Source organism: Amblyomma maculatum, chromosome 8 (genome assembly GCF_055883805.1).
Source record: "Amblyomma maculatum isolate TAMU_Amacu chromosome 8, ASM5588380v1, whole genome shotgun sequence".
In the NCBI taxonomy this organism is placed as follows: domain Eukaryota; kingdom Metazoa; phylum Arthropoda; class Arachnida; order Ixodida; family Ixodidae; genus Amblyomma; species Amblyomma maculatum.
In genome coordinates, this window is record NC_139351.1 from 100,015,993 (window position 1) to 100,031,805 (window position 15,813).

Here is a 15,813-nt window from a genome sequence, read left to right on the forward strand (position 1 = left end):
CTCTCATCACTTGCACACCACAGTTCATCGATAGTGTCAAAACTTTCCTGTTATTGTGATTATGTATTTTTGCTCTTGCCACCCCTTATGTAACACCCCTTTTTAGGGAAGGTAATAAAATGAAATGAAATGAAATGAAATCTCTAAGCTCAATGATTAAACTGGCCAAAGCCCTCTTCTTTCTTTTCTTGAGACGTGCAGCGTGCTCTTCATCCATTTCTTCTGCACGCAGTCTCCTGAGGGTTTCGTTGCGCCTGCCATTTGTGGCTACGGCAAATGGCAAACGAGTGTGGTGCGAAAGCTTTGGCTGTAGGTGACTGAGTGTTGCATCGAACACAACCAGCGTTCCAGTGAACACATCAAATTTCACCGGCATTTTAGGTGGTGGTGGTAAAAGCATTTATTGCATCTAAATATGGGGGACACTTAAGCTCCGCCATAAAGGTTATGACGCATTAGCATAGGCTACCAGCCCACATATAAAGCCCTGCTTTAACGAAGCCGTATGAATGTACCTTAGTGGCAACGTGAATACCAAGGTCCTGACAGGCTGGTTCTCATACAACTGTCACATGTGAAACGAAAGAACCAAGTTGGCAGCTCCTGCCACTTGCGGCTATGGTATACGAGCATACGCGACGAGCCGAGCTGGCTTGCTTTCACAACAAAATGTGCTTCCAACATTGCATGCATTATACTTTCAGTTTCACGATACAAAAGGAATTATAGCTCCAGCTACTTTAGTTGCTGAGAGGCCAGCGGAGACATGACGCCGGCCACACTTGGTTCTGAACCGCGAGGTGGATTTATGGCAAGAATTTTAGAAAAAGAGAAACAAATTTGTTGATTAACCATCTCAAGTGATGCCTTACCCCAGCTGTGTGCGCTCAGGCCTACGAAAGTTGTGCATCAAACGATCGAGCATACGAGCCTGAAGTAGGCCTAGTGTGTTCCCCAGCACTAGAGACAGCTACTGCCAGCGATCGCACCTGCCGCAACACAGTGATATCGCAGGCCCTGATAGGCAGAAAGACAAGCTCAAAACAGAAAAAGTTTAAATCGCGGAAACTCCAGCAATGATGCAATAGTCTCATTGTTTTCGTGATGATGAATGAAGCGCGGCGGACAGTTCGCTTGGCGAGGCGGAGTTCACGATAGTCAGATATAAACAGTTTGCCGCGTTGAAAAAAAGTGAGTGCGAATAAGAAATCGCTTTCAAACTTATTCTGCAGTGTGTAAACTGTGGGGACACGTCTTCATAGAGCTCGCCGCGCGTTTGCGATGATCGGATCGTGTTCATAGTCCTCAGTGAAGCAGCAAACAACTCCAAATTACATTTTTTTCCGAAATGAACTTTCCTCACCGCGGTCTTGATGCGAAAACTTAGCAAAACGATGTAAGTAAAAAAAAAAAAAAAGTTGCTGCCTGCATGTGACTCGCGCAGCCGAAACAGTGACAACTGAACGTGCTGCAACTGCAAATCAAAATGAAAGAGGCGACACTTGCGACGTTGGAAACCAAAGAGACTACATCCCTGTAGGTTTCTAGCCATTTTAATGAGTAAATATGTGCACTGCACCCGTAAATGTCTGTTAAATAATCCCTCGTTTCTTTTTTGCCCTTTCCTCAAATCATGCATTGTCGATCACTTGCAGTTTTGCGGCCTCAATATCTCTGCACCCAAAGCACATAGAGCTGAAAGCTGAATGTATCCTGTATGAAATGTTGGAAGCAGATTTTTTTGTTTTTGAAAGTTAAAATTAATTATTTTAATGAGCTCTGTATACACACGCTTTGTATACTGAAATTAATAAGGCTGCAAAATGAATGCTAATTAACATAATAGGAAACTACTTCAAACATTTCATTCTTCACTCTTCTGGCTATCTAACCATGCTTTAATTATGCTTTAAACAATTCACTATTTCAGAATTTAGGCCTTAAACAATTGAAGATGATTAATAATTATCTTACCAACCAATTGGGCTACAGGAAAAAAGCATATTTGAAATCAGCATGAAAGCTTCAGTAAGGCCATCAATTTTTATAACAATTCACCAAAAATACCAAATATAATTCTAAGACCCGTGTCCCCTCTTAATGATTAAAAATGAGAAATACCGTAATTACTCGAATGTAACGAGCTTTTTCAAGATTTTTGGCTCTCAAAGTCCACCGTCCCTTTATAATACAGTTGGACTAAATAGTAAAATAGTAGCTGAGCAGCATGAGTACCAAATCTTTTCAGCCAAACTATGGTGAACATTTCCACCATTTAGCAAGCCAATAACTGCTCGCTCAGGTGGCTGCCCCCTAGTTGAACCTGTTCACAATAAATAAAACTGGCAGATATTACGCGAGGACCAACCAACCAGTCGAGGATAAATTCAAACCACCACACCAAACCAACTTCGTCAAGAAAACCAGTGATGCATACAAAGCCACTAACACCAAGACCACAAGTGGGACATGCAGACACAGCCTGCCAGTTAGGCAGCTTGGTTAGTTCCGATAACATCATCATCATGACATTAAAATCAGACCCTCCTGATTTGCACGCTGTCAATGCACCATCTGTAGATGCAACACCAGTCTCTGGCAGCAGACATCAATGTAACTGAGCAGACCCACAAGAAGCAACATATGTGGCAGAGAACCTCACCTCAATGATGTTATGTATGTGGGGAATCAGGCGGTCCATGCGAACCTCCAGAAGCATGACTAGAGCTCGACACACATTCTTCCGGACCTCAGAGTCTTCGTCTGAAGCGAGGTGGAACAGGTTCTGCCGAAACAATGGCAAGAAGCAAAAACAGGAGTTACAGAGTAACAGCAACAACAAGGCTGGCGCTAGATTACAGAAGTGGCCTTCAAAAGGTTGCCCATAGGTTACTGACATAACTTCCAAACTCCCTTCAAATATACCAACACCAAATAGGACCACAGAAGAGTTCGGCAAACCTGTATTTCAACATATAAAAAGTGTGCCACTATAAAGTGCAGCTAAGATTATAGCTTACCGATACGCAAAAACCCAGTTATATCTAGTTCGGTGAGGGCCCCACAAACAACATAGTGAACATAAAAAACATGCTAATATACAAGTTGTACGTTGATTAAGGGTTACAATTTAGAGCCATTAATTTCACCAATCCAATGAATAAAAAATCACCTCGATGAAGGAGTCGATGTGCATCATCAGGGCCTGCGTGCGATTGACGATGAACTGGTTGATACAGGCAATGGCATGCGACCTGATCCTGGGGCTGCTGTGTCGAAAGAACTGAAGAAACTTGGGCACGAGCACGTTGAGCGGCCTGTTGAGTGCGTCCGTGTCCAGCATCTCAGCAGAGTCTTCGCAGATTTTCTGCAGGGCCCCGAAGGAGCCCTCGCAGACGTTGTAGTCCTCTGAGTCGAGCAGCTGGCAGAGGCGTGGCAGCAGCTCGGGCCACTGAGTGAGCTCGCCCTTGGAGGCGATGGTGGTGATGAGGATGCCCACTGTGGCCCGGATGAGGGGCGAATGGTCGCCCACGCTCTCCAGGCATTCTGCCTTGATGAACTCTCCCACCTCCCGGGGAAACTTGTCAAAGTGGGCCTTCACGTTGTTCTTCAGAATCAGCCCGCTCAGAGACCGTGTTGGCTCATCTGCAGTTTCGACATGCAAACTTCTGTCAACTGTCTACCCAGTCTACTGTCTACCCGCCAACTTCTACCCCACAGGTGAGTACTGACAAGATGAAACATAGAGTTGCCCCCCAAAAGCTCAACGCTATCACCATAAAGCGTCTTCATTCACTTGCCCACGGAATGGGGTTTGACCAGCTAGGACAAACTCAATCTTATAGTGCAGCAAACAGCTACATGGCTATTTCAGTCACTAAAGATTGCTTTCTTTAATTCTTTGGCTTATCACCTCCCCAATCAGTGAATACTGCATGCATGCACAGATGCAAGCGCATTTGCGGTATTAATGAATAAACAAACAAACAAAAAATGTGCCATGGACATCAGTCATGCTATAACACTGGGAATAATAAAGCTTAACGAAAATATCATGCTGCACATGAAACCAATACAATCAACAAGAAACTGCAAGCTCACCCTCAGATTTCAATTTTGTGAGGACAAATATGAGGTAGTTGTTGAAGTCAGGATACTTGTTCAACTCCTCGAGTTTCTGCCAGAAAAAAAAGAAAAAAAAAAGTATTTACAAGCAAATTCCCATCAGTATGAAAAATGACAAAGACCTCAGGAGGATTCCCATCGTCTAGGCTGTGACGGTGCCACTGAACCACTGCTGTGCTCTCACTGAAAAAATGCAGAAGTGTGCAACGTGCTGGCAAGGACATAATGCACTAAACTGCCCCAGAGCTGCACGAGCCCCTATGGCAACTGCACAGGGAAGTGCAGGCATCATTTCAAATGCAGAGCATGCGAGCATAATATCACATTTGGATTCCAACGACCGGTACCTAGAGCAGTACCCAACTTCGTACACAAGCGTATTACAAACCTAATGGTACTGCTTAACTTCATTTACATCACAAGTTGGTGTAACCTTTAAGGAGCTAAAATATGAACTCTTTCACTAAGGAACATGACAGAGGATATTATGAATCCCACTTTTTGGAACAACTGCACCCACACCCTCAAAGCAACTGGCTATTCAAAGTACCTTAACCCCGTACCACACAACAGCTCCGCGGTTGCAGACAGCCTTTTACGCAATGCAGAGCTGAAGACCGCCTTAATACCGTGCGCATTGTATTCTGTAGAAGTCCGTGTGGTTATTGAAAATATGTTCCCTCTATTACACAACTGCAGGCCGGACTACATATTCAAAAAATATCCAAAATAGCGACACCAGGAACGCGGTAGAATGCAAGTAACATTATTCCAAGATTCCTGCGGTGCGGAGTCCTTCAACTTGTAGGTCATAACTGCCATTAAACTGCACGTCTTCTTTCAGGCCACGTCTCACTTCAAATAATTCCTTCCGAGTTCTGTAATAATCTCAAAAGTACTTCTCAGTTACAATGAACCATTAAAGCTGATTCGCGATGAGGAAAACCACAAACAACGAAATGTAGCGACAGTGCTACCTCAAATGACCCAGCACACCATCAGAGTTCGACATATTCAACACTTTCTATGAACTGCAATTCGAATAGTGCATGTGGCGTGAAAAACACTGTGGTCGATAGCGGTCGTTGAGAACCGGCTTCACGTCAGTGTGGCCTTCATTTATTTATATTTTTTCCCTTCCCGGCCATTCATGCCCGATCGAAGCCGGCAGCGCCAGACACGTTCCAAACATTTTGCGGCGCATAATCGCTGTAAATGTTTCCTAATGTGGCCTAACCTAACCGATCCTCTGTTAACGGGAAAGGACGCACGAACACACTGAAGCCGGTAACGGCAGCGTTCGCGAACACGATCAATGGGGCGAGATTAGATTATTGCCCAGTACGCAAAAACCTCGCAGGTCGGGGCGTTTAGGTAGAAATAAACCACTGAGGCTCAACCTACGTCGTGAAACCGCCCGCCCGACTCTTCTCGAGCAGGCAAAAAGAGTTCGGGAGGCTCGCGCAGCGAGCATTTCAAAAATACCCATTGATCCGCGGTGGATGGTTACGAGCGGGCCTAGGCCTAACTCATGCTACCCCCCCTTGCGTGCGCGAACACACGCACTGCGAAGAGAGAAGCCGAACTGAAGCGGCCCGAAGGTAATACCTGCTGAACCGCTCGCTGTGTCGCCGTGTCGGGAGACTGGGATTCTTTCAGCAGCTGCAGGATTTGCCGGAGTCCGTCTTCTTGTGGTTGCCACGATAAAGACATGCTGCCTCGCATCTTTCACGTAACCGGCTAAAATTTGATGCGGTCGAGGAGGAGAGAAGAGAGGGTGAAAAATACAGTGAGAAAACAGCGCTCCTACGGCGCAAAACGCACCGCACACGGGTCACTCGCACGCTCACGAACGGAACGCGTTGCAATGGCCATCGGCATAGACGCAAATGCGCGATATGCGGTGTGCCTAGTGTAGTATTCTCTAATTAACAGTGAATGAGACAAACCTTGCGAATATGTCAGTCGGCGCTCATGGCGGATAAGTGAGGCGGCTGTCGGAAAACCTGGTGTATCGCAGTCAAGTAGCAACGGTCAGAGCTTTTGAACAATACCAGTTGCGAAACTCCGCGACTCCGCACTCCGCTTCAAAAAAATGACCGGACTTTGTATGCACTGTTTGGGTTCTTATGCATTGTCGCGCCATCTGAAAGTGATCAAGAAACGCTTTTTACAATTATCGTCATTGCCTTTAAGAAATCGCATTTTTCCCTCTTCTTTTCCATGTTAATTAAACGTATTGCTGTCATATTTAAGAAGTTTTGCTAGTGCAAGATCACCTAATTTTATTTTTTATAATGGTTGTGCATTTACCAACAACTTGAAAGTTCGTTTTCTTAATGGCCGCGGGCGGCGCTATCATCTATATACTACCAAATTTTGCCCAATCACAACCGCTTTGCTTTTTATACATGGGCCCATTAGCTCTATGCAAGGCATGCATGGGACCAGTGACCAGTTATTGGGTTTAAATCAAGGAGGTTAGTGTAAATTACAGGTTTCTAGAACACTACAGTTTAAATAAATGTTTTTCCTCCTTCCTCCCCTATTGGAAGTTTCGCAACTGGTAGTATTAAACAGCTCTGGCAACGGTGTTAATAAAGCTTTAGGCGAAAAGATTATTAGATGAAAAAAAAAAAAAAAAAAATCTGCACTGTTACTTTTTGCGTTTAACGTGATTCATAGGCATAGAGTCTTTGTATTAGCTCTATGCTCATAGGTGTGCACCGTGCCGTTTGCGACCGGCTGCTTTTTAGACTGCGCACGCAGACACGCCATGGTAGCAGATCGCATCCACACACGGGATACTACTGCCTCCATTGAGCGGCCGTGCTACTGCTTCCTCCATGCTCATAGAGTTAATACAAAGTCTTTGTATTAACTCTATGTCCATGCTGCTATATGGTCCTACTGTCACGCTGCAGTGCCTAGAACACCTAGAGGTATCTTCGATTTGGCTTGCACTGGTGACTGGCTGCACTAGTTCTGAAAAGTGCTGCAGCGGTGCCAGGCCTGCAGAGTCAGGGTCTTTGCTGTCACGAGCGCGCGTCCGCCGTGTGGCGGAGCTGTCAAGTTACCCTCTAGCAGACGACACGCTGGTGGCGCAAAATGCTGTTGTGACTGTCGTTGCAGCGAAAAGTAAGCCATGTGGTGCGCTGTATATGCTATTGTTTGTGTGTTATGTTTAGCGTAAACTTTTAACTATTGACGGACCGATGAGTTCACTTGCTGGAACAAATACCGAGCGAATAAAAAGCGTTCTGTTGCGTTCCGTTTCGGAGGTCCGGTGAGCGAAGGAGCCCGCGGCGCTTTATTTCATGAAGTTCCTGCCAGCTTAGACTTCCGGAAAAGGTGGCTGAAGATAATCCGAAGAAGAAACTGGCAGTCAAACACTAAATCAAGTTTTTATGTAATTTAAAGCTTACATTTCTTGCGAAATGACTTTCGTAAGGCCGATGTGTAAAAGGATCTCGTGCCAATCATTTTTAATCAGTGGCCGTCATACCGAAGGCCGGCAACATCAAAATCTCTCTACGACGGCAGCAAAAGAAGAGAAAACGTGAAGGTGATTCACCGGTGGGCACCGTCTGTATATATTCCTCATCCTGGGCCATCGGGCGCGAGCTAGAGGGTGGCTTGCATAACATACATATGAGACAGGCGACCATATAAATCATGTTCCCGTCCAGCAAATCATCGTCAGCAACTTTCCTTGGCAAAAAATGGTGTGATGAGGAATCACGTGCTTTGAATTCACGAATATTAAGGCTGCACAGTGCTCCTACTCGTATAGAAAAAAAAAAAAAAAAAAGAGTATAGAGAGAGCTGCAACCTACACCTCAAGTTGTTGCCCACTCCGAGCACAATTAGGTGAGGAACATCTTCAAAACTTGCTCGTCCTGTTTGTTACTTATCAATGCGCAAGCTTCTTTAATTGTTAAGCAGAAAAACTAGATCAATACATATTTATTTATTTATTTATTTATTTATTTATTTATTTATTTATTTATTTATTTATTTATTTATTTATTTATTTATTTATTTATTTATTTATTCGATACTGTTAATCCCATCAGGGATCGTAACAGGAAGGGCATAAAAATACAGAGGTACAAAATATTACTCAATTAATCAAGTACATGTCGGGAGCTGTGTTTATCGCGAAAAGAATAGAGAACGGGCAAATGGCTTTATTTTACATATGTAAACGTTTTATTTATTGAGGAGGTACCGTCCGGTGAAATCTCACCAGAAAAGGACCTGTAACGAACGCCACAGGCTAGCTGGGCCCGTATTCAGAGTTTGCGTCGTTATCGAAAGTGTCGCTATCTCCCCGACCTCGAGTCATCTAACTGACAAAAAAAAAAAAAAAAAAAAAAGTCAGCGAGTGCAATCGCCGAACATGCGAAGAAAAAGTGGCCACAATATTAACTGGGAGGAAGAGAAAATACTGACAACAGAAAAGAATGCATCAACTCGACAAAACCTTGAGTCACTTATCATCCAGACAACGTCTAACAAACTAAACAGGAACGATAGAACTTTGCATCCTATCTATTCCAAATAACTGAAAACACTTCGAAGTGCTACAAAAACACGGAGCCGTCCGCCGGTAGACCTCCAGAGCTCTAAAGGGCTGCTCGTCCTTTCGTGCGGATATAACTCGAGGTACTGCGCTCTACGTTGAAGGTCGCGGTTGAGGGCTCCTCTTGTCGTCTCTCAAGGAACCGCAGAATTCGGCATCCTGCCGCAGCTTCGTTTGGAACGTCTGCTGTCTAGATGATTCAACTAATAAACACTCCCGTTTGTGTTGCACTTGATGCTGATAGGACACGCCATGCGACGTAATAGGGATGATTTGGTTCCCTCCGAGAAGGCATGCCTCATCATGCGACTGTGTTCTATGATGCCATATGGCATGCAAGCCTGTCCCACGTACTATTGCAATGCTATGAATTCATATTGCGAATGTACAGAACAAAAAGCGGCTCACCCTTGTTTATTTTCCAGACTGCTAATAACTATTTTTTATGCATTTGGTACGTCGACAAAGGATGTCACTATACCAGGTATACGATAGAAACAAAGAACAAAGAAAGCAGTTTGTTGCCAGCTGTAACAAAGTTGCCAGTCTCGATTGCGCAAGTAATAAAGCTCGTGTAAGACGACCGCGGTGTGATTTGTAACGTGCGTATGCATGTCGTTTCCTATACACACACTCTTAATCTCGTTCCACATAGGTTCCAGTTATAAATGGAACTTTAAGAAAAGTTCCTCTTAATAAGTGGAACTTTTTTAAAAGTTCCACTTATAAGCGGAACATAAGTGGAACCAGATTAAGAGTGCATACACAAACTATAATCAGAAAGAGAGGTCTCTCCCACACCTCCGATGTGTCGATGGACATAATGCCTTCAGAGTGCACTGATGCTCCAAGAAGAAATAAAAATAAAAAATAGCCTCTCACGCACCACGACTGATCGTACCAAAATTTTCCTATCAACATTTTTTTTTTTTTCTTACTTCACCCAAGTCGAAGTAGCATGCCTTAGGGTGCCGCTAGCCTCATCGAGCGAAAAGATTACTCGAACTGCATTCTGAATATCGATTGCTTATTTTTGAGGAATCTCGTAATTTTGAACCGCCCCAGAACAACACAGGCTAAAATGCTGACTAAGAAACTAGAATCGGTTTTTAACAATGCTGCTCTTACGAGTTCCGAAGAGTTGGCAATTATTAGACTACCGTAATCGGCATTGTCTGCGTCCAGACGTTGAACGTTCTGTGCAAGCTTACCTGGCACAACCGGCAGTTGCTACTGTTATGAAAGCAGCAGTTATTTGCTACAGAGCACGGATCTCGGCAATGAACGTTTTTCATAATCGGCAAGCATACCCGCTGAATTGTTAACTTCAACCGATTTCGGCTTAGAAGCAGACATGCCGAACGGGGCATCTCGGGTCTTTGCTGCCAGCACAACTATACAGGTCCGTACGATTCAGCTGCACTCTTTGCACCAGTTCCGTAAAGTTCTGCGGCGGTGCCGCTAGCGTGCAGTGCCAGTTCCAGCAGTTCAGGTGCAGCATCGTCACCAGCTGCTTACAAAAGAATGGTAGAGTGCAGGCCGGCCCGTCTGCTAGCATTGGCGTCGCCAACACGCTGCGGTCGGCTGTGTGCACATGTGTGTGCAACATCGCGTCAGCCGACGCCAACGCCCCAGTTAACTTGATATACTTTCAAGTAGCGAAGTTTTGCCATTATCCAGCCGCGGTGTTTTTGGCCTGTGCGTTGCAATAAACGGCACTTGTCAACGACAACACGATTGAGTTCGCCAAGGTACATGCATGCTGATTATACGTATACTTCAAACATGATCATGCGCATATATATATATATATATATATATATATATATATATATATATATATATATATATATATATATATATATATATATATATATATATATATATGCAGATCAATTAAGGAGAAATGAGGGTGCTCGTTATAATACATGAAGGAAAGAAGCCAACAGTCGGCGAGGCCAAGGAAAGCGTAGGGGATGTTACTTTATGTTCTTTTTTTTTTACTGTTTACTTGACAAATCAAAGAAATTAGTAATGTAATCTTGTTTAGGGGAAGATAATAGGGGAAGTAGGGGAAAGCGTAGGGGAAGTAACATCCCCTACGCTTTCCTTGGCCTCGCCGACTGTTGGCTTCTTTCCTTCACATATACATACATACATACATACATACATACATACATACATACATACATACATACATACATACATACATACATACATACATACATACATACATACATACATACATACATACATACATACATACATACATACATACATGCATACACACATACATACATACATACATACATACATACATACATACATACATACATACATACATACATACATACATACATACATACATACATACATACATACATACATACATACATACATACATACATTTGCACATAGAGCTAATAATCAAACTGCATTTGCACAAGACGCACTTAATGTGATGTGCTGTTTGAAAATCTTCATGTTTGGGAGGATTAGAGCCGTTCATCTGAGCGGCATATATACACAAGCGATAGGATTCATTCATTTATTAATATGCGATGCATATATATGTACAAAAGCCAATCGCATGTGGTCGGCTCTGTGATTTATATTGCCAGCAATGCAGGGATAATATATGAAGCATAGGGCACTGTGGGGATACAACAGGTGTGAGGTTTTGAGGGGTATTTGGAAAGGAATTATGGTTACCGGGCTTACTTTCGGAAATACGGTTTTGTGCCTAAAATCAGAGGTACAGTCGAAATTAGAAATAAATCAGAGAGCCGTCGGACGATTAGCACTGGGTGCTCACGGCAAAACCACAAATGAGGCGGTACAGGGAGATAGGGGCTGGGCATCTTAATTTCGAAGTACGGGAAGCTCAGAGTAAAATATTGTATGAGGAACGCCTGAGGAAATTGGACAGTAACAGGTGGGTAGCTAAAGTATTTAAATACCTATACCTAAAAGCGTCGACTCACAATGGAGGAAAAGAACTAGGAAACTATACCAGTATAAATGCTGGTCACAAGGACGAAGAAATAAAGGGCGTTAAGCAACAGGTGAAAAACACAGAAGGTAAAAATTGGATAAATTCGATGGGAAGGAAACAGAGTGTGGAACTATACCGAAAGTGGAAAAGGCAGATCAGGAAGGAAGCTTTCTTTGATATCTCAAGAGGCAGTGCCCTACTTTTTGAAGCTAGGTCAGGGTGCCTTAGAACACGCAGCTACAAAAAGAATTTTAACCATAAATATATGACAAATGTGCAGTATGTGGTAAATCGTAAATCCAAAGAAACAATTAACCACCTTATACTCGAATGTGATGGTATCCATTCGGAAGTCGATGTAGGCGCTGTCACTCTTCCTGAGGCCTTGGGGTTTAGAGATACCAGTGACCGGGTGAATGAACCTGCGGTGGAAGCTAGCAAAAAAACGAGTGGAAGATTGGTGGCCGAGCTAGTGAATGAACCTGGGTTGGAAGCTAGCAAAAAAAAAAAAAAAAAAACTATTGGAAGATTGGCGGCTTAAAAGCAGAACAGTAACATAATGTTAGTAATGTCGAAACAAAAAAAGATCAATAAATAGAATGATGACATAATTAACTGATATAAAACAATAATTAAGATATACAGCGCGTTGCACAATTAGAGGCGCGCTGTTCAGTGCTTCTCCCAGCTAAACCGCGGAATCCTCGCAGTTCAAATATCGCACGAAAATGGCATTTTGTTGTTAGTATTTTGTAATATCAAATTTGTAAGGGACACTCGCCTGATTCAATCAAAAGAAGTCGGGTGTTCTTACCGTATGAGGCTGTGGCGAAGTAAATGAAACCATTCCCTCAACGGCAATACCTGTTGCGCCGTCTTGTGCAACAACTTTCTGTCGCGTCTTGTTTTGTTGCGACAGAGTTAGGGGAAACAGCACAAGGTGTCGCCTCTGGTGTTAGCGCTGGGGCGGTGGTTTCTTTTGCTTCGCCGCCGCCGCATATAGCAAGAACATCCGACTTTTATTGATTGGATCAGGCAAGTACCTCAGGCAAACAAGTTTGGTATTAAAAAATACTAATTCGACAAAATGCCATTTCTGTGCGAAATTTGAACTGCGAAGATTCAAAGTTTTAGTTGGGAGAAGCGTTCTACAGCGCCCCTCTAATTGTGCAAAATGGTTTAGGAGGGAAAAAACGGGCATGATAGCAACTGCTACCACGCTGTTTCAAAGGGTGCGCGTAAGTGTTTACTTGTCAGGAAGTGTACCAATGCCAATACAACTGAAGCATTTCAATTCGTTCCAAAATTTACAAATATATTTTATATCAATAAGAGCCTATGTTTTAATTGCTGTTAAAATAGAAATTCCTTGTTTCACTTTGTGAGCACGGAATTTCCGAGACTTTAAGTTGCGCTAACTTCGCAGAAGCGAGAAGCGTAAAATACATGCACCGCTTCCAGTCCAATACTTAAAACTTACCCTTGTTGTCAACCTAATTGTAGTCAGCAGCTTACTGGGGTCTGTTGCGACTTTTTAATTAGAGCAAAAATGCAGCGCGAGCAGTCCTCTTGCCGAAAAGATGCGAGAGCGCGGTAGGCTTCAGGCAGCGCGGCTCGTACACACCTAGAGACGGATAGATGGATGGATGGATGGATGGATGGATGGATGGATGGATGGATGGATGGATGGATGGATGGATGGATGGATGGATGGATGGATGGATGGATGGATGGATGGATGGATAGGTGGATGGATGGATGGATGGATGGATGGATGGATGGATGGATGGATGGACGGACGGACGGACGGACGGACGGACGGACGGACGGACGGACGGACGTTTTTTGCTTCCAGTCGTTTTTTGCTAGTTTCCACCGCCGGTTTATTCACCCGGCCACTGGTATCTCTAACATCTCTAAACCCACCCAGTTTGCAGCGCTCCTGGCGGCTGCCGCCGGAATTCATCGCTCACGGTGCCATCCAGGGGGACACGGTCTGCACACTAGCCAATATATTCTTTTGCTCATGCTTTTCCTCTCGCGCACAGGCTGCTAGCGCGCTCCTGGATGGATGGAATCATGATGACCGTTTTAGCGAGAGCAAGCAGGAGAGGTGAAAAATACTCTCTAACCAGATTCATTGCGCCGGCCCATTGTTGCCAGTACCGAATGGGCTGTGCATTCATAAATAAGGATATGAATCCCTTCTGTCGGTTTTGCGGGGAGAAAGACAACTTCGAGCATATGATCTGGGTGTGCAAAGCCTATAAGCCTCCCTCAGAACTCTTGCCTGATCCCTCTAAAGAAGCTTGGGACAAGCTAAGGTCCAGCGATGACCCTGGCATTCAGTTCAAGGCCGTCGAATGGGCCGGCGTTGCCAAAAGTCTCCCCGGGGCACGCTAGCTGACTTCCCCTATTCCTGCCACTTATTGTGAACAAAGTTTTATCAGCCTCAGCACGCTTCATGCATAGGAGGGCGGCCTTGCACCTCGGTATATTGTCGTTTGAGAGTCTTAAATACCTTTATTAGCGCCCATTTTAGTGGTAATGTCATCGAGACAGCAATGCGTGTTCGAGACTACACAAACAAGCAAAGAAATCGCAAGATGATTGCCGAAACCGTATACGCGAGAAGCATGCAGTGACAGTCCAAGTATGGCTGTGATACGTTTCTGCTTCACCGCTTTTCAGTCTATCCTGATCTAATTCACCTATGAACGTTTTGTGTAAGCCAGGCAGACTTAGCTACCAATGACGGACTCACGAATATGATGCCCATTTTACTTCCTCCGCTGTAGTAAACACGCACACCGGGCAGGCCATGCCTCCCGCAAGCCCTCCACGTCAACTATATGGTAAATCTCTTCCGCCAGCGCCAGAAGAGCGTGCTAAAATCTCTTCATGACTTAACAATAAGCCGAAAGCAAATAATAAAAAAAGAAATCTTTCTTGCGGATCTCTCACCCATAGCGTGTTGTTGGTAATTGCAATGCAAACAAGTTTCTCAACACAGCCATGGCTAACGCTGGTACGGCGCGCGGCTCATCGTCTGCACGCTGACTCCGCTGCTAAGACGTCACCGAAAGTTGCATCTTTCTTTTTACTGGTACAATGGGATCGGCAGTAAGGCAGTTCCACGAGAGACCATGCAATTACTCTAGCGCTGAGCAATTACAAAGCGCCGTCGCATATGCCTTCGATGTGAAACCATTTAGGCCTAGCTACGACTAGGGATTAGCGCTCGGCGAGAGTGCACGTCATCCGCCTCGCCAGCGTGTGGCGCCGTTTTCATAAGCACTGCTGTAGGTGCTGCGAATTTGTCTCTTCTTTCATGGTGCAGCTGAAAGCACGAGTTGTTCGACGTTTTGCTCAACAATACGTCATGCAAACGATGCTGCTACGACAGGGCGGGGATACGATATGTTGCTGCGCCGCCGGACGTACACCAAGGCTGCATAACAACGTCGACGGATGGTACTTTAGACACTTCTTTTATGTACTGTTCTTGAACCGTGGTCTAATTTGAAAGTATAGGGAGCTTGCATGAAGCGATGCATGTCGGGTAATCCGCCATGATGTTGTCGCTGGCAGCAGACGACGCAGCACATCATTCACGCTAGCCTCGTCTGCATGGCCGCGTAGTGCGCGCACACGATGCTGGCGCGATCAAACAGGCCGACTGCGGGTTCTTCACAATTCCAAAAATACGTATGCACGAGTGCGGGAAGGCAAAGGATTCCTCTATCATCGCCGACGCGAATGGCTCGCACGGGCCAACACATGGAGATTAACGCCTATCCGGGAAAGTATCAAACTACTCGCCAGAACTAGAAGTCATGAATGTTGGCGATGCTGGCGATGTCGACGGGCGGCCACAGGTCCAGACGCATAGTACAGCCAGTCGTCTACGCCTAGTGTGAACAGGTCCGCGCCGCACTGCCTTTCTTTATAGCACGCCCAATTTTTCGGGCACAGCGTCGACGCGTATACGTTCCTCACTGATATCTTGCAAGATCTTGCACGCACGTAAGGACAGCGCACGAAAAGCCGCTTGTTTGCTCAGTGGACCGTTGAAAATGACAAGGTACTCGCTCCATTCAACCTGGCT

At 44.7% G+C, this 15,813-nt stretch overlaps 1 protein-coding gene across 1 annotated transcript in view; it reads right to left on the minus strand.

The window, feature by feature from the left end:
* The window catches only part of Tnpo (transportin 1), a 64,255-nt gene extending 58,029 nt beyond the window's left edge, over window positions 1–6,226 (minus strand). Inside the window, exons 1-5 of the mRNA XM_084576965.1 lie at window positions 6,075–6,226; window positions 5,734–5,865; window positions 4,102–4,177; window positions 3,173–3,645; window positions 2,663–2,785 (exon numbers count right to left, since the gene is read on the minus strand). Of these exons, the coding sequence (XP_084433091.1) occupies window positions 2,663–2,785; window positions 3,173–3,645; window positions 4,102–4,177; window positions 5,734–5,850 (789 nt within the window). The 5' untranslated portion in view covers window positions 5,851–5,865; window positions 6,075–6,226. The remainder of the gene's footprint in view (window positions 1–2,662; window positions 2,786–3,172; window positions 3,646–4,101; window positions 4,178–5,733; window positions 5,866–6,074) is intronic.
* Between the last annotated feature and the right edge of the window lie 9,587 nt (window positions 6,227–15,813).